This window comes from Andrographis paniculata, unplaced genomic scaffold (genome assembly GCF_009805555.1).
Source record: "Andrographis paniculata isolate CXL003 unplaced genomic scaffold, ASM980555v1 Contig82END, whole genome shotgun sequence".
In the NCBI taxonomy this organism is placed as follows: Eukaryota; Viridiplantae; Streptophyta; class Magnoliopsida; order Lamiales; family Acanthaceae; genus Andrographis; species Andrographis paniculata.
In genome coordinates this window covers 163,321-184,785 of record NW_026137620.1, presented here as the reverse complement: position 1 = coordinate 184,785, position 21,465 = coordinate 163,321, and the positions used below count along the sequence as shown (strand labels likewise).

Below are 21,465 nucleotides of genomic sequence, written 5' to 3'. Positions count from 1 at the left end.
TATTATTATTATTATTATCCCAAAAAATATACATTTTTTATTTATAACAAAAAATACTATATGCATACATGCTTATTAAATGCAACTTTTCTTATATTATACACTTCAAATTGTATTTATCTGAATTGCTAATTTCGATATATATTTTTTTTGGTATACTAAAAAAAATAGTATAGTATACCAAAAAAGCAATACATGTTCAGTATATTAAATGATTCAATAGAAAATAATTAATTATGATAATTTTCTTTTTTAACCAATATCTTCAGTACAATATTTAATATGAAATAAAAATTTTGATATACTTTACCGTGACACCCTAACTTATTGTTATCAATTGCACAATTAAACCAAAATTAAGAAAATAATATCAATATAATTAAAATATTATTATTTAAAAAAGTTAAAGTGTAAATTTAATTAAGTTTTCTTGCAAGTTTTCCCATAGATGAAATTTGGCTTTATAAATAAATAATAATAATAATAATAACATACTTCCAACCTACTTGAAATAAATCACTTTGCCTAACTGCATTACCCACTCAAAAGATTAGGGTGTGTTTGTTTAGGGATTGGATTTTAAATACACTATTCATCCTATTTTTTTCTCTAAAAATATAAAATCAAAAACCTGTTTTTTATTTTTTATATTATATTAAAAATCAATTTTACATTCAAAACAGCACATCAACACCTATTTATATCACAACATACTACTATTCAAATTCAAAATTTTTACTATTTAAATCTCAACTCAAAATCCAAACCCCCAACTATTTTCAAGACACTATTTGCACATAATCTTTTAAAATTTTTAGGGTTATTCATCTATTATATATATATATATACCATTTTATTTACATATTAATACGATTATTTTTTTTTATTTATTTAACACTACGAAACCCTAAAACCCTAAGATATTTTAATTAATATAGTTTTATATCATCCATAATATATAAAATACTTTATCCGTGTGGCTCTTTGCGCCATATTGTTCGGCCATAAAAATTTAAAAATAGTAGTATTTTATGTTAGAAATTTTAGGGGAAAATAACGAGATTGTCTTATTAATTATTAAAATAAGGAGCCTATATATAAGCAATACAAAACAAACTCCATAGACTCAAATATAAGTAATCTAATTTATGAATAAGATCAAATCTAGATATAAATCTACTAAATTTAAAATTGAATATCTAAAATATCTCAACATTTTAATATAAAATTGTAATGGGAAGATAAATTATTTTATCATAAATAAAATTTCCAAATTTTTAACCAAAAGAAAAACTAACATAATTATTCGGGGACAAGATGGAGTATTATTTTTTTATGACAAAAGTAAACAAGCATGGAGGAGTATTTAAGAATGAATAATTATATTAATGGTAAGGATAATTTTGAAAGTTCGTACAAAATTTTCTCAACCAAATGAAATAAATTTTCCTGTCTACCAATTGACCAGCACATCATATAAGAATTTTGCCTATTAATTAATTCCTTAATCTAAATTAAATAAGTGATCATATAGATGAATTATTTATATATATATGAAGAAAGTTGGCAGCAAAAATTGGTCTGTCTGAAAACATGCATAGTGACAAATTTAATTGAATTTATTACCAAACTTATATATGTCTTTCTGTCTACGTAACTATTTTATTTATTTATTTTCTTTCTTTCTTTCTACTCGACTTGCATGGTGTACAAAAATAAATAAATAAATAAAATTTAATTTATTTACCCATCTGGGTCTGCATAATTTGGCTGAAAAGATTCCCCTTTTTATTATGGTAAAAACCCTTGTCAATTAGTAGTACAATTTTTTTACACAAAATGTTGTAATAAATTTTCAAACTATAATTATTTTATAAGGATGATTAGGATTAATTTTTATTGATTAGGATTAATTATATATAAGATTTAAAATAGATAAACAACATAAATTATGTTAACTAAAGTCATGCCTTGTAACTTTACATTTTGTGAGTATTTTCCAATTTTTTTGTTCTATTAATAAAACACTGGTTAAGAATTATGAGTGATATTTAACAGGTTACAGGATCAGAGGTCCCAGTACGTATCATGAGACTCTTGAGTTGTTTCCGGATCTCGGATCCAGGGTGTTGCCAAGATCTGCTATTTTTTTTATAAAAATCGTTTCCAATAGTTTTTGGACACGTGGAGCATGTAATCTTAGAATGTGTAGTGTGTCCCAAGTTGTTGAGGTTAGTTACCTGCAAGCTTTTTCTTGCTGACGTGTCAGAAAACCCATTTAAGCCTCGTTAGAAAAATAATAGCAAAATGAAAAAAGTTGGTTAACAATTCATCCCTTTGATCATAATATAAATATATATATATATATATTTCTTCATCACATTAGTCATATCCACTCTCATCTAACAGTCCTTAATAATCTTCTTCTCTCTCAACAACCAATCCTCAAAACACAAAAAAAACACCCCTTAAGACAAGATTAGGGTTTTCTTTGCTTGTCATATATTCTCATTCATTCATGGAGTCCATTGTTTGTGAACTTGAAGGGACATTGTTGAAGGACCCTAATGTCTTTTCATACTTCATGTTGATTGCATTCGAGGCATCGGGCCTCATCCGGTTCGGGCTCTTGTTAGCCATATGGCCCGTGATTTGGTTTCTTGGTGCGATTGGGAAAGAGGATTGTGGGCTTAGGCTTACCATGTTTGTGGCCACGGCCGGGGTTTCCTTCTCGGAGATTGAGGCCGTGGCACGAGCCGTCTTGCCTAAGTTCTTCTTGGATGATCTTGATATGGAGACGTGGGGGGTTTTTAGCTCGTATGATAAGAGAGTTGTCGTGACTAAAATGCCGAGGGTTTTGGTTGAAAGGTTTGTTAAAGAACATTTGATGGCGGATGAAGTTGTTGGAAGTGAATTGTCGATCAATCGGTTTGGATTTGCCACTGGATTATTGAAACGGGGTTTTGATTCGAGGAAGGATTTGTTTGAAGATGGACAACCTAGTTTAGGCCTTGGGAGGCCTAATATGATGTTTTTGTCGTTGTGTAAGGTTAGTTCGGAAAATTTTGAGCCGTTTATTCTTATTTTGTAACATATTTTTAGTATTTTTAAAGTTAAACCTTTGAAAATTCTAGAATAAAAATAATAATCCCTCCGGTCCATTTCAAATGGGCTCTTTGAGATTTTGTAGTAAATTAAAAATAATAGTATTTTATTAGTTAGTGAAAGTGTAAAAGATGTTTTGATATTTTTGCTCTTTAACTTTATGTACAAAGTAATTGTATTTGTAATTATATGTTTGTAACTTAAATAAAATTAAAGGTATTTTAGTATTAATGTAAGATTATTTTGCTAAAATAGAAAAAAATATTTTGAAATAAGAGATATGAAAATAGTAAAAAAAATAATAGTTAGATTAGATGTTTTTGATAGATTTTATATGTTAAAAATAGCATAGGATGAAATACTTGTTTTATTAGAAAAGAAGGGAAAGTGTTTTTGAAGTGTTTTTCTATATGTTTTTAGAATTTTGTTATTGAAAATAATTATTGTTTTTTAAAATATCATTATTTTGACAGGAAGTATGCCACCGCCCAAACTCCGGCAAAATCAAGGGGCGGCGCCGCCACATCGTCCGTCCACTTCCCGTGATTTTCCACGACGGCCGTCTAGCAAAACGTCCGACGCCGGCGACGGCGCTGCTAATCCTACTATGGATCCCCATCGGCGTCGTTCTCGCCGCCGTCCGCATCGCCGTCGGTTTAATGCTTCCGATGTGGGCCGTACGCCACGTGGCACGTATTTTAGGAGGTAGAGTCGTGGTCAAGGGCAACCCTCCGCCGCCGGCGTCAGCTCCGGCGGCGACCTCCGGCGTCCTTTTCGTCTGCACCCACCGCACCCTAATGGACCCCGTCGTCCTCTCCACCGTCCTCCACCGCCGCATCCCCGCCGTGACCTACTCCGTCTCGCGGCTGTCGGAGATCCTCTCGCCAATCCCCACCGTCCGATTGACCCGGATCCGCGCCGTCGACGCCGAGAAGATCCGCCGGGAGCTGGAGAAGGGCGACCTCGCCGTCTGCCCGGAGGGCACCACCTGCCGTGAACCGTTCCTACTCCGGTTCAGCGCTTTATTCGCCGAGCTGACCGACCGGATCGTGCCGGTCGCCATGAATTACCGGGTCGGTTTTTTTCACGCCACGACCGCCCGCGGCTGGAAGGCCATGGACCCGATTTTTTTCTTCATGAACCCCCGGCCGGTCTACGAGGTCACCTTCCTCAACCAGTTGCCGGCCGACGCCACTTGCTCCGCCGGAAAAAGCCCCTACGACGTCGCTAATTATGTCCAGAGGATTCTCGCGGCGGCGCTAGGGTTTGAGTGTACCAATTTCACCAGGAAGGATAAGTACCGTGTCTTGGCCGGAAACGACGGCAGCGTCTCGCCGCCGGCGACGAATCCCCTCGCCGACGCTTTGAAGAAACTTGTCACTAGTTTCGTGCTCCATTGATCGATTGTTAATTAATTAATTAATTAATTAATTAATTAATTCCTATATTTAATATATATATATTTTTTTTGTATTTTATTATTTTTCTTATTTTTGTAATGTAAGTATTGAACATTATATTGCAATAATTTGTATTTTAGATATATTTGATCCACGATTTAGCCCTTAATCCACAAAACGTGGGACTCGATCAAGAAAGTGGATTGTGGGAATAACCGTTTTCTCCATCTCTATAAAATCACGTTTGAATTTCTGGTTTCGATCAATTCTTTTTTTTTTTTTTTTTTAAATACATTTTTCAGTTATTCGATTGAAGAAAGCAATGGGGAGATTTAATTGCATCATATTTTTCTGTCTTATCATTTCTTCCTTAACAACTTCAGTCTTCTCTTCAGGTGAATATTATCTTTTAATTACCTAAAAAAATTAATCTTTAATTAATTGTCGATAAAAATTGCAATTTCCAATTTCTTGAAATTCGCAGAATCGACGAAGATAACGATAGCCAACAACTGCAACGGGACAATCTGGCCGGCGATTCTGCCCACCGCCGGCCAGCCGCCACTCAACGGCGGCGGGGGCTTCGTTCTCCGCCGCGGCCGCCAGGAGTCCGTCGAGGCGCCGAAGTGGTGGTCCGGCAGAATATGGGCCCGCCAGGGCTGCAATTTCGACAACTCCGGCAGGGGCACGTGCCAGACAGGTGACTGCGACGGCGAGCTTCGGTGCGGCGGCGTCAGCGGGCAGCCGCCGGCGACCGTCGTGGATCTGACGCTGGGGACGGAAACGAATCCAATTCACTATTACGACGTCAGCCTGGTCGACGGCTTCAATCTGCCGGTGGCGGTGATTCCGGCGGGGGGCAGCTCCGGAGGCTGCGGCGTGGCGGCGTGCGAGGCGGACGTGAACGTGGCGTGCCCGGAGAGGCTGGCGGTGCGGCGGGGCGGGAAGGTCGTCGGCTGCGAGAGCCCGTGCCTGGCGATCGGGGAGGATGAGTACTGCTGCAGAGGCGCGTACGCCGGACGCGCCGCCTGTAAGCCGACGGCGTACGCGCGGACGGTCAAGGCGGTGTGCCCACGCGCGTTGAGTTACGCTTACGATGAGTCGAGGGGGCTGAATACTTGCCGGGCCAGGAGGTATATTGTCACGTTTTGTCCTCCAAATTAATTATTTAAATTAATTTTAAAAAAAATGTAATATAGAAATTTATAGTACCCAAATTGAGTTTTGTTCTTATTTGTTGGTTTGATTCTTAAATGTTAAGATTGTTTTCGTTTTGGATGTTACTAAGGATGTTTATATAGTAAATAAGTATAAAAAAATAAGAATATAAATATCTAAATATTAGAAGTGCTTAAATGCATATTGTGTAGTTGATTTATAAGTCTAATTCCAACATATTATTGGTACAAAATTCAATTTGGCTTGTTTATTAAATTTATGAGTTTAGCCATAGATTGTGCGTATCAAAAGATGTTGAGTCACTATATGAAATCTGATATGATCCCACTTAGTGTGGACACAATTGAACTAGGCAGGCAGCCAGGCCCATTAATGTCCCAATTCTTGACAAAGACACTACTATATTAATTTTTTTAAAAAGAAACATGTAAAGAATTTTGTACAAAAGAATCAAAGCCTCTTCTAACTTTTTTATTTACTAATATTTTTCAATTATTTCTTTAAATCTTAGAAAAAAAATGATACTTTTGTCTAAATTAAGAGTAAAAAATTTGAATTGAAATAGTTGTATGAGTATAAATTTAAAAAAATCTTTCACACACAGACAACCTGGAGTTAAAATTCTTGATTGGGTTAGTCTTTTAGGTCTATGCGTCTCAAAACTTATGTTTGTATTTTTATTTCTGGTAACTATCTATTTACCTTTTTCACACAACTATTACAATAATTACAGTATTTTAGTTTTTTAGAAATTTTTTTACTTTAACTATCAATATAATACTGTGGGACATTTCAGACATACACACAACAACACAACATTACAAGACAATAAAAACTACCCTATATCTTCTCCGACGCCTACAACGGCGGAGGCGGCGGCGACGCTGCACCGCCCTCGACATCAGTATCCCCATCGCCATTGCACGCCGACGACCACGAACTCACTTTCTCGTAGCACGACGACGATGGATACGACCGATCGTCAATATCGACGACGTTATTACCACCTTCCGATTCGTCGTCCGGCGGCGCAATCCCTTCAGGCAGCGCGGCTTCCCCATCTAAGTACCGGACAACCTGTCTCATCGTCGGCCGTTTCTCCGGGACATTGTTAGAACACAACAACCCGAGCTTGATCACGAGGATCGCCTCGACCTCGTTGTACTCGCCTCGCAATCGCGCATCGACGACGTCGTTCGCGCGGCCGTTTCTCCACTTGTCCCACACGAAATCTGCGAGAAAGAGCTCCTCCGGCATCGCCTTTGCGTCGATCGGCCGTCGCCCGCACACGACCTCAAGCAACAACGCCCCGAACGCAAACACGTCGGAGCTTGCCGTCGGCTTCCCCGTTTTCGTCAATTCCGGCGCCAAATACCCCAACGTGCCGACGACTTTCGTCGTGCTCGGGTTCTCGCCGCGCTCGTATAATTTCGCGAGCCCGAAATCTCCGAGGCGTCCGTTCATCTCCGAGTCTAGCAAAACGTTCCCCGCTTTGACGTCGCGATGAATTACCGTTTTTTCCCATCCTTCGTGCAGATAAACGAGACCCGACGCGACGCCTTTGATGATTTTAAATCGTTGATCCCAATTTAATGTACTTTCGGGTTTATCGAATATGTACTTATCGAGACTCCCGTTAGGCATGAAATCGTAAACGAGCAATAAATCGCTCTTACGACGGCACCAACCTTGTAATAAAACGAGGTTTCGGTGGCGTAGACGGCCGATACTTTCAATTTCCGATACGAATTCTCGCAACCCCTGTTTGGACCCGTGGTTAACGCGTTTTACGGCGACTTGGATGTTCGAATTTGGCAATGTACCTTTGTAAACTTTGCCGAATCCACCGAATCCTAAGAGATCTTTGTCGCGAAAGCCTTTCGTCGCTTTTTTGAGATCTTTGTAAGAAAATCTATGAGGTCCGATCTCATGTTCCCATGATTCTATTACATCTCTGTTCTTCATCTTCCTAACGATGCAAAAAACTAAGATCACAATTGCAGGGACAACAATGGCGGAAGCTGATAAAGAAGCTAGAATTAATGGCAGATTATGGCTGTTCTTCTTCGAACGAGATGGAATCGATGGAAGACGAGACAAATCTAGGGTTTTAACTTCCCCAAAACCTGTAATGAAACTCCATCCTGTGATGTAATGAGAGCTCGCGAGCAGACCTGTGGAGGCAGAGAACCCTACGTACATAAACTCCATTAAAACCTGGGAGAGGTCGACGGGGAAGACGAGAATTGGGGATTTAGGTTTTGACGAGGAGGGAGAGAGGGAGACCTTCAATTGATGTCCGAAGGAATCGTAATCGATCCAGGCCTGAATCGTTCTGCCGCTCTGGAGATCTAACTGTCCGCCATTAATGGTGGCATTGACAGAGGAGTTGGAGACGAGGCTGTTGATGTCGACGCCGACGTGGTTGTCGCTGATGTCCCCGAATTCGAAATCCTTAACTGTGTCGAACTCGATTGCGACGATGTGGTTGGAGAAATCGCCGATGTCGGAGGAATTCATGAGCCCTAAGTACTGGCTGGGGAGTCCGATTAGATTTGGGGATTTGGACAGTGTGAAGGCGAATCCATGGCCGCCGAGCTTCTCGTATTCTGGAACAATCGCGAAGGCGAAGGCTGTCGAGAAGGAGACAGCTTTTTGACCGTTGCCGCCATTTTTGGAGCTCGAGTTTTTGAGCTTTAATGGAGTTTTGTAGAAGGCGTGGCCGACGAGGCGGGTGGAATCTCCGGTGAGTTTTAGGGCGCCGTTTGGTTGGATTTCGGCGGCGCCGTCGAGGTGTAGTAATTTTTTGGTGTCGGAATCTTTGAATCCTTGGAAGAGGAATTCTTCTGCAAGAATTTGGGAGATGAGATTTAGGAGGAAGAAGAAAAGGAGGGTTTTGTCAGCCATTGATGAAGATGAAGATTGGCATTGGGGAAGAAACTGGAAAAGGGGGCAGAAGGGGAAGTGGATGTTTGATGGCAAAAAAAATAAATAAATAAAATTAAAATGTGAGGTTTAGGTTAGGTTGGTGATTTTGACATTTGGATGAAATTTGGGGGCGAATTTCATTTTAGTATAATTATTGGGGTGGAAGTCAAATGTAAATTTGGTTTTTTAAGTTATGCTTCAAGTGTTCCTGCTTGAGTCAATGGATTTCAAGCGGTATTCCAACATTTTTTGTTTTTTATTTTTATATTTTTGCTTTAGATATATAAACTTTTTGTAATTTTAAAAGTTTAGGATATATTTATTTTGTTTGTAAAATTTTGATTGAGTTGGTATTAAAATAATGTATAATTGAATGTTTTGTAAAAGAAAAAATTGTATTTTTATTTATATATTTATTTATTTTCAGAGAGTCAAAAAAGTAAAAATTTAGAATCCAAACTTAAAGAAACAAACCCTTAATACTGTGTTTTATCATTTAGAAAAATAAATAGATGAATTCTACTAGTTTATATATCCTCCTTCGACATTTAATTTTATGTTTGTTTTGATTGGATATAAATTTTAATTAAAATTGATAATAATAATTATTATTTTTTTATAAAAAATAATATAATTCTTTACTAAAAGGAAAAATAATAATATTTTTTATGGACTTTAAATGAAAGAAAAAATACTAATTTTTCTATTTTTATACTATTACTTTTTCTATTTATTATATAAAGTAGTAGGAGTATGAATTAACGAAAAATATACATCATATTAAAAAATCAATTAAGTTTGTCTTTTTATGCTTGAGTGAATTATTAAAATATAAAAAATTGTCTCAGTAATATAAAAATATTAATATTTTATAATAATACATCTTGAATTTTAATGTAAATACTATTTTGGATGATTTTATTTTTATTTTATTTTATTGAATGAAAGGAATGTTCATATATATATATATAAAGGTGGTGCGACACATTTGTTAAATCCTGCCAACTAATTAGATGTATTTTAATAATATTGCATAATCCTGTAACAATATTTATCAATTTTGTAGTTGACTCTCAACTTTGATGGTAACATAGGTTTAAAATAAAATAAATAAATATATACATACATACTAGACGTGTAGATTAGATTAGTTTATAGGGGACAAATCATAAAGTAGTTTATTATTACTATATTTTAATCAATTTAATTATAATATAATAATTATTATTTTTATTAATAGTTCGATACAATCAAAACTTTTTAAAAATTAATAATATTGTTAGGCATATAAATTTTGCTAACACGTCACTACGAAAATTCATGACTTTTATTTTTTAAACATTATATATATATATATATGTATACATAAAAATCTTGTTCACGAAGTAATGATGTGATTAATTTAATAAGTTTTGTTTTCGAAATTTTATTATAAGCAATAAATAAAAATTAATTGAAGCTGCTTATTATAAAAACTAGTTTGAAATTTTCTTATGTATTATTAAAATTCAAATAGCATTTGTAAATAATATAAGAAAAAGTCATTTGGGAAATGGAATATTTTTTTTTTATAGGATGTCAGCTTCTACCTCATACTAAAAACTATTCCTCCTTTCATTTTGTATATCTTTCTTTTATTTTTATTGTCTTATAAATTTAAAATACTACTTTCGTTCCATAACAAAATATTTATTTTTTCATTTTAATCCGTCTCGTAACAAAATATTTATTTCTTTTTTTTTAGTAACTGTACTATCTACTTAACATTATAAATACCCTTACAACTTATAATATATTATACAAATGTCATTACCTTTATATCACACATACTAATAAGGTTATTTTAGTCATTTACATTTTATTTCTACTATATCCCAATATAATACTAATATTTCTAAAACTACGTACAAAAAATAAATAGATATTTTTTTACGTGACGGAGGGAGTATTAATATTTAAATAGGCTAAATTACACAAAATCCTCTCTGTGATTTTATTAAATTGTGCAAAATTTTATGTCCTTTTAAAAATGTGTTAAACTCTTTGTAAATTTTACATGTAACTCACTCAATTGTATTAATGGTATTTAATCTTCACGCATTCAAAATGCGGATAAATTATTGAGGATCCAAATAGAAGGAACACTTTGCATTCCTCCAAAAATAGAGGAATATTTTATTTAGTTATATTTTGGTCCTTTTAATTTATTTTGTTGTTATACTTTTTTGTATTTTAATTTATTTTTTATATTTCGTATTATTTAGAAATTATAAATTAGATAAAAAAAATATTCATATTAAAAATAAATTATTATTATTATTTAAACAATTATTCATATTTTATAATTTAAATTATGAAAAAATATTTTAGAGTTAATATGTAAACAAATAAAATTTATGTAATTGTTTAAAATAAAAAAATATATATAATATTTTTTTTAGAAGAAAAAATTGAATTGGTTGGAGTGAAGTTAAAATTTGAATATAGAATATTTCGTTGGAGATAAAAAAAAAAAAAAAAAACACTTTGGTTTAATATACATATCAATATAATAAATTAATAATTTAATACAAAATATTAATTTTATAAACCTATACTCTATGTTATGTCTATTTATTATAACTAGAAATTAATAACAGTTATTATTATTATTAAAATTTAGTACTAATAATATAAAATACTCCATATATATATATATAATTCAATAAGGCCATCTTCAACCCAACGTTATTAATGTTTGCTATTTTTTTATTTTTTTTAATTTTTTCATTTTTAAATTTATTTTTTATTTTCTAAAATTTAAAAAAAAAATTATTTTGAATTATAAAAATAAAAATTATTTAAAATAGTATGAAAAATTGAATATTTAAAAAATAAAAATTAAAAATTGAGTTATAAAATTTAAAACTGAAAAAATAGAATTAATGGGTTAAAAGATGTCTAAATCAGACAAACCAACCTACTTTTACCCTACCGCCGCGGCGCCCAGGCCCAATTGCACCATTCTCCTTTTTTTTTTCTCTCTTTTCAAATGTTGGTATTTCCTTTCCTTCTTTGCCCGCTTCTGCCGCCGCGAAGGAATCATCGGAGAAGACGCCGTCGTGAATTCGGTGAGGAAGTGAACCAGAGGTCGGATTTTAGTATTTTGCATATACTCCCTTTCTTCTGTAAATTTAATTTTTAGTGTTGGTTGAACACGGATCCTGACCCGACTGAATACGGATCGTCCGGGCTAGCGGGTAGGGTACAGAAAGAAGTCCGAATTCAGATATATATACTGTGTACACTGAAGAACCCTAATTTTGTCCGCCCAATAATCGATCTCAACCGGTACGATTCTTTCAAATTTCTTGTCAATCAGATTCTCGCGCAGCGATTTTCATTAGGAACAGGCACAATAATTTCTTCCTCTTACATTAAATGTTTGTTTCGATTATGAGTGTGGTGAATTTTTCGATAATCTGATTGCAAAACCAGATCCTTTCGTCGGCGAAGTAATCCTGAAGAATCGTAGCAGCGTTATCTGAAATTTCGAGGCGAAAATGGAGAATTCTCAAGCTTGCAAGAATTGCAGGAAGAGGACGCTGGTCCCCGACGACGTCACCGGCAATATGGTCTGCTCATCGTGCAGCGTCGTTCAGGATTTCGACAATTTCGAGGCGCATATCGGCGGAATTACAGGCGACGCCGGCACCTACGTGCGCGTCGGCACCGCCGGCAGCGGAAGCGCATACAGCTACAAGCAGACCAAAATCTACGAAGCTCAGAAACTGATTGACGATTTTATGTACAAATTAGGGCTTGAAGGCTCCAAGTCACAGGAGGTTAAGCTTCTGGTGGAAAAAGTCACCGACGGCGAGTACGGCAGCGGGGAGTGGTTTCCGGTGCTCGTCGGCGCCTGTAGTTATGTGGTAATGAGAAAGGATCAAAAGATGTTGCCAATGGTGGAAATAGCTGATTTGGTAGGCTGTGATGTTTACGAATTAGGTCGAATGATCAACCGTGTTGTTGATTATACTGATCAGAAGTTGCCGGAATTCGACATTGTTAATTCCTTCGAACGAGCTCTTAAGAGCATTCCGAGTTTCGGAAAAATTAGCGGGGAAGTGATGCAGAGGATGTTGCAGCAGGGTGTGTTTTTGGTGCAATGTTTGATAAAATGGTTCGTCACGACGGGGCGGCAGCCGATTCCGGTGGTGGCGGCGGTGTTAGTGTTCGTCGCGGAATTGAACGAATTAGACGTGAAAATCGATGGCGTGGCGAGGGAATTGCACGTTGCGATTTCGACATGCCGTCGACGGCACAAGGAGCTATTGGCGAGGCTTGTCGAAGTCGCTCAGGTTTTGCCGTGGGGGAACGACGTAACGACGAAGAATATCATGAAGAATGCGCCATATGTGATTCAGTACATGGAGATGAAGTCTATGGAGAAAAGAAATTCAGCAGAGAACGTGAACGACGTGTTCGACGTCGAGGAATTGGTCGGGAATGGTTTTAGCGAGTTCAATTTGGATGTAGTCGAGAGTGATTCGAGTTATTTCGAATCCGGGCACGGTGCAATTGATCGGATCGATCGTCCTGACAAGTTTAAGATCTCGTACGAGACGTTGGCAATGATTTATTCGAATTTCGTGGATGAAATTTCGTCGATCGATGCTTCTAAGGAGATCGGTGTAGCGAATAGTCGGAAAAGGCGACAAAATTTCGACGTCGATGAGTGTATGGATTGGTGGAGGGGGAAATCGGAATTGAGCAAGAGAGTTCTTTTGAAAGAGATTTTGGAGAAGGATGTTGGATTGGATCGAAACCCGCCGAGTTTCGAAAAAGCGTGTTCGGACGAGATGAGAAGGCGCGAGAAAATACGAGCGGCCAAGAAAAGGATCGAGCGGGTTATGAAACCTCGATTGGGCGACGAGGATTTTGAAATTTTTGATCTCGAGAAATCGACGAAGAGGAAGAGGAAGAGATCAGAGTCGGGGATCGATTGGGAGGATTTGATAATCGAAACACTTTTGCTCCATGATGTGAAGGATGAGGAGATACAAAATGGGCATTACAATGCTTTGTTTGCATTGCATGTTTTTGGCGACAATGAAAATAGTCGTTAGAATTCTTGATTCTCAAATCGAAAGTTTTTAAGGTTTCGATCGATTCTTTGTTGAAAATGGTGAAATTAATTAGGGTGCTATTTATTTCGTGAAATATTTTGAAGAAATATTTTATGACGTGAAGTATAGAAAATTATTTTGAAAATATAAAAATAACTAATATATGCGATGATATAAACGTAATGACATTTGTTTAATATATTGTAAATTGTAAAGGCATTTGTAATGTTAAGTTGATAGTAAAGTTATTAAAAAAAAATAATTTGTTATGAGATGGACTAAAATGAAAAATGAATACCGCGAGGAAGTATGTGTTTTTCTGTTGCAAGGAGGCACCTTGATATTATGTTTACTTTTTACTTCTTTAATCTTTTGTTATGTTTCCGTTTTTGTCCTATACTTTTTAATCTAATTATATTAATTTATAATTATTTATATTAATATATTTACTAATTATATTAATTTTAAATTTTCGAATTAGAGTGTAACGACGGAGGAATATTATAGTAGCATAAATTGCGTTGAAAATTGGCATAGATGAGGCGCTATTTATTAATTAATGAGATTTATTGTAGACAGCGGTAAATTAGGGAAATTCAATTCAATTAATTGCTTCAAAATTATTCTCTCATCCATCATTTAATAAATAAATAATCGAAATTTTCATACTATAATATTAATAGTATTTTAAAATAGAAAAGTTAAACAAATTTTACAAGCATATATGAATTAGTAGTTGCATAGTTGTTCTCAACAATAATAATAATATTAATAATGATGCTTAATAAAATAAAATGACAGAAATTTCGGAATAATTTCCACAGATAGCTCACGCGTCGTAAATACAATAAGATATTATTGAGTGTGTTTAATGTGATAAAAATTTTAGATTAAAATAGTTGTTTGATGTGATATAAATATGTATTAATGTGATATTTTGAATGTAAAATTTAATTTTAGTGTAATATAATAAATAAAAAATAAATATTTTATTTAATATTTTTGAAAAAAAATAAAATTAAAATAATAATAAAATCGAAAATCAAATTGCACAAGTAAGGATTTCCTTGCAAAATCAATCTAACTTGCTGTCCAATTAAATACAGCAAATCAACATTATACCCTATCTCTATATATAAATACTATATTTGAATTAGCAATTTTGTTACAATTACTTTGCACACAAACATGGCTGTGAGTTTATCATTTATTTGATATTATAACAATATTCTGAATCATAATATTGTCTTCTTCCAAAATGTGGCTCAAAGAGACGATTTTTATTTCTAATTTTTGACAAATTCGATTTGATCCAAATTGTTGATTTTTCAGATGGAGTTGAGAGTTCACATGGACTGCCATGGATGCCAAAGAAGAATTAGAAAAGCTCTCTCCAAACTAGATGGTAATATATAACTCTAATATTACTCCGACGACGACGACGGCGGCGGCGACCAATATGCTAACCCATTTGACTATTTCGAAATTCAGGTGTCGACAGCGTCGAAATAGACATGGCGACGCAGAAAGTGACGGTGATGGGGTGGGCAAATCCTGACGATGTTCTGAAAACGGTGAAGAAGACTGGCCGGAGCGTCGAGCTCTGGCCATTCCCGTACAACGCAGATTTTAACGACTATTACGGGAGCTCGGGGCATAATTTGTATTCGAACGACGGCTCTAGGTACTACGGGCGCGATAGTTATGTACCCGTCGACACACAATCGAATTACGTCGATTGCGACAACGACGGGTACTACCAACAGCCTAGCTATTATCCGGTTACTCTCGAAGAAAAAGCTACGACTATGTTCAGCGACGATAACGCTACTGGTTGCTCTATAATGTGATCGAATGGCAAAGAGTTTCGAAGATTTTAGTACCTATTGTACAAATTATGCATATATTTTTTGATCAAAACTAATAAACGATCATCTCGATATTGAAATTGAAGTATATACAAATAAAAGATCGAGCTTTTAACATACCGAAGAACCAAATTCGATTCCACAAAAACGACGAAAGTATCTTATTTAAGTCAAAAACCGATGCATCTCAAAACATAAACTTTATGATCTATCGAACGATAACTAACAATTGCACATTTCATAAATTAAAGAGACCGTAGCGTAATTTACCTCGTTGCGATATAAGAAGCCTTAAATAACACACCACGGTCGTGCCTATGTAAAATGTCGTCGAATCTGCACAAGAAATCAATGAGATGCGATAAGGCGCGACGCAGAAAATGTGTAAAAGTTTTGATTTAAAGAATTTACTAACCTCACGAGCACCATTCCCGAGCATTTTGGAACATACGAAGCCAGGGACTCGGGCCATTCTTGTCGACATTCCAATTCTTTGGATACCACGGGTACTGCCACATCAAGAAGCAACGTTCGGGATGAGGCATCATCGCGAGATGCCTCCCGTCCGGCGAGCAAATCGCTGCCACGCCTAAAGGAGATCCGTTCACGTTGAAGGGATAGACTTCCGTGGGGTTACCGTCATCGTCGCAGTATCGAACAGGGACCAAATTCGATTTTACGACGCTGTCGAAGACGTCGTTATCGGGGAAGTAAGCTCTTCCCTCGCCGTGTGCAGCCCACACCCCCATCGAACTCCCTTCCATTCCTTTGAACATCAGCGCCGGCGACTTGTCGATTTTCACGCTCGTGAAACGACACTCGAATCTTCCGGATTCGTTGTGGATGAATCTCGGCTGCGATTGATCTCCCTTCTCGCCAAGAACTCCCCCGGTTTCGGGTCCGGGGACCCAACCTAAAAGAGCCATGAGCTGACAGCCATTGCAAACCCCTAAACTGAAAGTATCTGTTCGATCGTAAAATTCTTGAAATTGATTCAACAAAGGCTTGTTGAATCTTATCGACGCTGCCCACCCTTTCGCAGAATCGAGCACATCTGCGTAGCTGAATCCTCCGACAAAGGCGATCCCCCTAAAATTGTGGAGTGAGACGGTACCGTCGAGCATATCAGACATGGTCACGTCCCACGGCTCGAAACCTGCGGCGTGGAAAGCAGCAGACATTTCTCGATCGCCGTTGCTGCCTTCCTCGCGAATTATCGCAACCCTTGGTTTCGAAGTCGCGGACAAATATTTCTCATCCGTATACGTTGGCGTGTAGGAAAGCTCCCAAGAAGGCTCGCGGCGACTTCTCAAACCTTCCCTCTCTTGCTCGACGCATGACGCTAACCTCTGAAATTTTTCGAGGTGAAAGCTGGTTTCCTCCCACATGTCTCGTAATTGCGCCGTTTCTTCGACTAAATGGCTGACGCCGTCGACTACGAGTGTTACTTTGGGTTCAGTAGCTACTTCCCCGATCAAATCCGCAGATACTCCGGCAGCCGAAAGCTTCCCCATCACCAAATCAAGATTCTGTTTTCCGACTTCAAGAACGACGCCGAGTTCCTCGGCGAAAAGTGTCTGGAATATGTTACAGTCCCCGGGCGAATTCAGATTCAAATTAACGCCGCAGTTCCCTGCAAACGCCATCTCGAGCACAGTGATAAGCAATCCTCCATCGCTAACGTCGTGACCAGCTGAGATCAGTTCTTCCTCGATCAAATCCTGTACGGCGTTGAAAACCTTTTTAAGATAGGGAACATCGTCGAGATCGGGAGACTCGTCACCGATCTGATCAAACACTTGAGCAAGAGCAGATCCGCCGAGACGACGCTTCCCTTTCGCCAAATCAATGTGAAGAAGAAGACCGTCGTCTCCAAGCTTCAAATCAGGTGTCACAGTCTTTGTTATATCCGGGCAGGTGACGTAAGTGCTGATTACCAGATTTCCTGGAGCCTTGACAACTTCCCCGGACGAATGCGCCGCCATCGAAAGACTATCTTTGCCGCCGTCGATAGCAATGCCGAGTTCGATCATAGCTTCTGAAAGAGCGACAGCTGCGTCGTACATATCCGCGCCTTCTCCATCCATTTTCGCGGCGTACATCCAATTGCCGCTAGCCTTCACATCAGAAAGAGACGTAACCCGAGCCCACACAAGATTCGTCAAAGCTTCTCCCACGGCTAACCTCGCCATAGCCTTCGGGTTTAAAAGACCTTTGATAGGCTGCTCGCCGATCGAACAAGCTCCCCCCGTAATGTCCGTATAACTTTGAGCAATTACGGCGACATCGGAAAGTGTGATCTGCAACGGACCTACAGTTTGCTGCTGCGCCACAAGACCCGTCACGCACCTATCAACTTTAGTCGTCAAAAATCGTTTAGAAGCAACCGAAGGAAGCCTCAAAACTCGTTTCAGGGAATCCATAACAGAGATACTCGGAGCAATGTCGAGAGGCTCTCTGGTATTAGAAATCCGGTGGAATTCAAAAGTTTTCTTGGGCATGTCGCCGAGCACCTTTTCAAGCTCAAGATCGACTGCAGGCGGTTTTTCCGGCGATAAACTATCGACAAGAACAATCCGTCCATCGCCGCTAATAGAACCGATGACAGCCATCGAGACTCTTTCCCTTTGACATATCCATTCCAAAAGGTCTCGGCATTCAGGCTTAACTAGAATCGCGTCTTGCTCCTGGTACTCTGCTCCCCATATCTCCAAAACCGACATCGTGTGATCGCCAACTACAACTGCCCTGATATCGATGGTAGCACCTTTCGGATGTATTATTTCCTTGACGACGTTACAGTTTCCGCCAGCGCCCTGATCATGAATGCTAACGATGGGATTGTTCAGTCCCATCTCGACACAAGCACGAACAACTCGGTACAACTTCTGCGCCATCTCTGCGTCTCCGCGCTGTACGGCGTTGAAATCAAGGTCGGCAGCGTTTTGGCCGCTAACCATGCTCGATGCAGCACCGCCACCCATTCCGATACGGTACGCTGGCCCGCCAATTTTGACTACTAGCATCCCAATTTCTGGATCTCCCTTTGTTATGTGAGTGTGATCGATCTGACCTATACCTCCGCTGAACATTATTGGCTTCAACCACTCTCGCCTTTCGCCGCATGGAAGCCTCATCCCGAAAGTTCTTGTGTAACCCTGTATCAGTGGCTCCCCAAATTTGTTTCCGTAGTCCGATGCGCCATTGCTGGAGTCGATGAGAATCTGAAGCGGCGAAGCCAAATTTGCAGGATAAGAAAAAGATGCATCCTCCCATGGAGCAAAAGAACCTTCGATGTTAAGATTTCCAACACAGTAACCGGCTGTAGATGCCACGACAAACGAACCCCGACCAGTTGCGTGTGTATCTCTTATCCTGCCTCCAGCACCTGTCTCAGCACCCGGATAAGGAGCCACGGCGCAAGGGAAATTGTGGGTCTCGGCAGTAAATAAAATATCAAGGTCACGAATAGTTAGATCTAGCGGACATGATACACCTGGATGGATTGGCCGCAGCTGATTTACTTGAAAACCCCTAATCGCACTGGAGTTGTCCTTGAAGCCGATGACTGAGTTGTTCGGGTTCGCTTGCAGAGTGCTTTTAACAATCTGCATCAGAGTTCTATCCACAGGCTGACCGTCTATAACAAGATTCCCTGTAAAAAACCAGTGACGGCTGTGTTCACTGTTGGACTGGGCAATGTCGAACAATTCAACGTTTGTTGGATTGCGTTTAATGTCTTCCATGAAAAGCTTTGTGTAATACTGCAAATCTTGCTCGTCGAAAGCTAAGCCCATTTCTTCGTTTATCTCCTCTAGTGCCTTACGGCCCTTTTCCATGACCGGTATATAACGAACTTCCTCAGGGACTAAAGTTGTCTCGAAGGATATGAGCTTCTGACTGTAAACAAATTCAGTCATCCTGTCATGCACCAAAGAAGCAAACTCATTGACTTGAACCTCCGACAATGGCGCACTTCCAGCAGCAACGTACAACAAGTACCTCCTCGATCGCTCCAATCTGCTTACTTCTGTCAAACCACAAGCTTGGCAAATTGATACAGCGTTAGCAGACCATGCCGTGGTGAATGACAGCCTCGGACCAACTTCAATCAGAACAGTGTTGATGTTCCCTTTCATCTCCTCACTTAGAAAACTCTCGGCGCCAAGATTATCAGGCTCATAAGTCTCCCCAAGAAGCCACTTCAGCACTGAAAGCTTTTCGTTAGATAGATTGCTGTTTACCCCAATATTGAAGCACTGCTCTGTCTTCAAACCAATTATTTGGTTTGACACTTTGGTCTGAGCCAATTTGAGAAGCTCGGCTGTCGCACTTTCCTGAATTAATGGAATCCTGTAAAAATGGACAACGTTTTCTGCAATACTTCTATCCATCTTCGATTTGTCCCCCACCGGACTGCTTACAACTGCTCTCACTTTCCATGGCTCTGATGCACTTCCTCTACGAGAAATTCTTAGAGATGGATTCCTCTTTGGCACTGCTCCCCAAAGTAACCTATTCGACTGCCTCGAAGAATGTCTAGGCAAAACCAGATTCTGTCTATAGGAACCCTACAATTACACAATACATATGTTTCAAAATTCATCTTTACCTACAGATACATAAACGCATATAATCTCAAACTAAAAGCATTTGATCTCAGTAAACAAACATACTCGTAAGAAATTTGCCGCTGTAAAGTCACAAGCAGCGGCCATGGCTATGCACCTCTTTCAAACTCTGCAACAAAATTAACACGTTCGTATTATCAAAATAATATCAGTGTAAAGCAGCACGATAACTGAGAGTAATAACTTGACATCGAAATCTGGTAAAAATTACAAAGCTTTAACTTCAGGAAAATCAATTGAACATAAAAACAGGCTCTTAACTATTCTCCCAGACAATTCACATCAAATCAGCAACTCAATCGATGATAAAAAAATCGCTCACAAAATTATTGAAGAAGGATTTCACTTACACGTCTCGATTTCCTTTCGTGCGTAACCAACGCCTCCCGACGACTCGTCCGACAGTCTCCGTCCTCCGACGACGGCGGTTTTGGGATACTAAGGGCTGCCCTAATCGGGCAACGGCGGCGTAGCGTAGGGCGAGAGGCGCTACTCGTTCCTGTGTAACAATATTTTAAATTCCATCATTAAATTAATAATTAAATATTTATAATATAATTTAAGGCCGAAAAGTAATGGGCCAACGAATCTTGTCCAATTCGATACCAGGCCCAATATGTGATCCAATAATATGCGCACACTCTTTTTTTTTTTTAATATTTTTTATTTTGTTTTAGTTTTATTGATTAATTTTACTTGATTTAATTTCGATTTGTTTAGTTAAATATGTAAGTTTTAATTTTTGTTAAAATGTAGTTATGTTTAATAATTTATTTACTTCATTTGATATTTTTATTGGTATGTAAAATAATATAATAATATTTGTGTAGTTAAATGTAATTAAAATTTTATTTGTAATGTTCAATGGAGTAAATAGGTACCAAATAATAAACTTATAATTAAAATAAATATAAAAAATAAAAATAGATCTGATGAGAATGGGATTGATACTTGGGCCATATTTTGGCATTAAATGTCGTGTCATAAAACCCTATCTTCTTCAACTTTTTAGGACACCATACCACTGTCCAAACTTCGCCATCTTCAAAGCTCTGTAAGGTATCTTTATTTTGAGATTTTGATTTTGAATAATAAAATTTTGAATTGAAATAATTATTTGATGTGATATAAATATATATTTATATGGTATTTTGAATGTAAAATTAAATTTTAATGTAATAAAATAAATAAAAATTAAGTATTTAATTTGATATTTTTAGAGAAAAAAAAATTAAAATAGTAAAAT

The 21,465-nt window shown here is 37.7% G+C and overlaps 6 protein-coding genes across 6 annotated transcripts; 4 read left to right on the top strand and 2 right to left on the bottom strand.

Annotated features, from left to right (window-relative positions):
* Nucleotides 1-2,408: 2,408 nt before the first annotated feature.
* Nucleotides 2,409-4,524, top strand: LOC127241173 (glycerol-3-phosphate acyltransferase 5-like). The gene is made up of 2 exons (XM_051260095.1): nt 2,409-3,049; nt 3,579-4,524. Exons 1-2 carry the CDS (start codon nt 2,519-2,521, stop codon nt 4,503-4,505), a joined length of 1,458 nt encoding a protein of 485 aa, XP_051116052.1. The 5' UTR covers nt 2,409-2,518; the 3' UTR covers nt 4,506-4,524.
* A 210-nt stretch (nt 4,525-4,734) lies between these two features.
* Nucleotides 4,735-5,736, top strand: LOC127241175 (thaumatin-like protein). Its single transcript, XM_051260096.1, has 2 exons — nt 4,735-4,900; nt 4,990-5,736. The coding sequence occupies exons 1-2, from the start codon at nt 4,828-4,830 to the stop codon at nt 5,667-5,669; spliced, it is 753 nt and encodes a 250-aa protein (XP_051116053.1). The 5' UTR covers nt 4,735-4,827; the 3' UTR covers nt 5,670-5,736.
* Nucleotides 5,737-6,338: 602 nt separating this feature from the next.
* LOC127241478 (L-type lectin-domain containing receptor kinase S.4-like) lies at nt 6,339-8,653 on the bottom strand. The gene has a single exon (XM_051260546.1). It carries the CDS (start codon nt 8,589-8,591, stop codon nt 6,543-6,545), a length of 2,049 nt encoding a protein of 682 aa, XP_051116503.1. The 5' UTR covers nt 8,592-8,653; the 3' UTR covers nt 6,339-6,542.
* Nucleotides 8,654-11,627: 2,974 nt separating this feature from the next.
* Nucleotides 11,628-13,814, top strand: LOC127241536 (plant-specific TFIIB-related protein PTF2). Its single transcript, XM_051260652.1, has 2 exons — nt 11,628-11,942; nt 12,090-13,814. Exon 2 carries the CDS (start codon nt 12,155-12,157, stop codon nt 13,718-13,720), a length of 1,566 nt encoding a protein of 521 aa, XP_051116609.1. The 5' UTR covers nt 11,628-11,942; nt 12,090-12,154; the 3' UTR covers nt 13,721-13,814.
* A 1,142-nt stretch (nt 13,815-14,956) lies between these two features.
* On the top strand, nt 14,957-15,570 carry LOC127241199 (heavy metal-associated isoprenylated plant protein 45-like). The gene is made up of 2 exons (XM_051260128.1): nt 14,957-15,125; nt 15,212-15,570. Exons 1-2 carry the CDS (start codon nt 15,053-15,055, stop codon nt 15,568-15,570), a joined length of 432 nt encoding a protein of 143 aa, XP_051116085.1. The 5' UTR covers nt 14,957-15,052.
* Nucleotides 15,571-15,678: 108 nt separating this feature from the next.
* On the bottom strand, nt 15,679-20,729 carry LOC127241279 (probable phosphoribosylformylglycinamidine synthase, chloroplastic/mitochondrial). Its single transcript, XM_051260216.1, has 4 exons — nt 20,570-20,729; nt 20,265-20,328; nt 16,004-20,159; nt 15,679-15,924 (listed from the first exon to the last, which is right to left on the bottom strand). Exons 2-3 carry the CDS (start codon nt 20,304-20,306, stop codon nt 16,005-16,007), a joined length of 4,197 nt encoding a protein of 1,398 aa, XP_051116173.1. The 5' UTR covers nt 20,307-20,328; nt 20,570-20,729; the 3' UTR covers nt 15,679-15,924; nt 16,004.
* Nucleotides 20,730-21,465: the final 736 nt, after the last annotated feature.

Coding starts and splice junctions, on each gene's coding strand:
- LOC127241536 (XM_051260652.1), top strand. CDS start 12,155: ATGGAGAATTCTCAAGCTTGCAAGAATTGCAGGAAGAGGACGCTGGTC.
- LOC127241173 (XM_051260095.1), top strand. CDS start 2,519: ATGGAGTCCATTGTTTGTGAACTTGAAGGGACATTGTTGAAGGACCCT. Junction 3,050..3,578: donor TGTTTTTGTCGTTGTGTAAG/GTTAGTTCGGAA, acceptor TTATTTTGACAG/GAAGTATGCCACCGCCCAAA.
- LOC127241199 (XM_051260128.1), top strand. CDS start 15,053: ATGGAGTTGAGAGTTCACATGGACTGCCATGGATGCCAAAGAAGAATT. Junction 15,126..15,211: donor AGCTCTCTCCAAACTAGATG/GTAATATATAAC, acceptor TTCGAAATTCAG/GTGTCGACAGCGTCGAAATA.
- LOC127241478 (XM_051260546.1), bottom strand. CDS start 8,591: ATGGCTGACAAAACCCTCCTTTTCTTCTTCCTCCTAAATCTCATCTCC.
- LOC127241279 (XM_051260216.1), bottom strand. CDS start 20,306: ATGGCCGCTGCTTGTGACTTTACAGCGGCAAATTTCTTACGA. Junction 20,160..20,264: donor CAGCGGCAAATTTCTTACGA/GTATGTTTGTTT, acceptor GTGTAATTGTAG/GGTTCCTATAGACAGAATCT.
- LOC127241175 (XM_051260096.1), top strand. CDS start 4,828: ATGGGGAGATTTAATTGCATCATATTTTTCTGTCTTATCATTTCTTCC. Junction 4,901..4,989: donor AACTTCAGTCTTCTCTTCAG/GTGAATATTATC, acceptor TGAAATTCGCAG/AATCGACGAAGATAACGATA.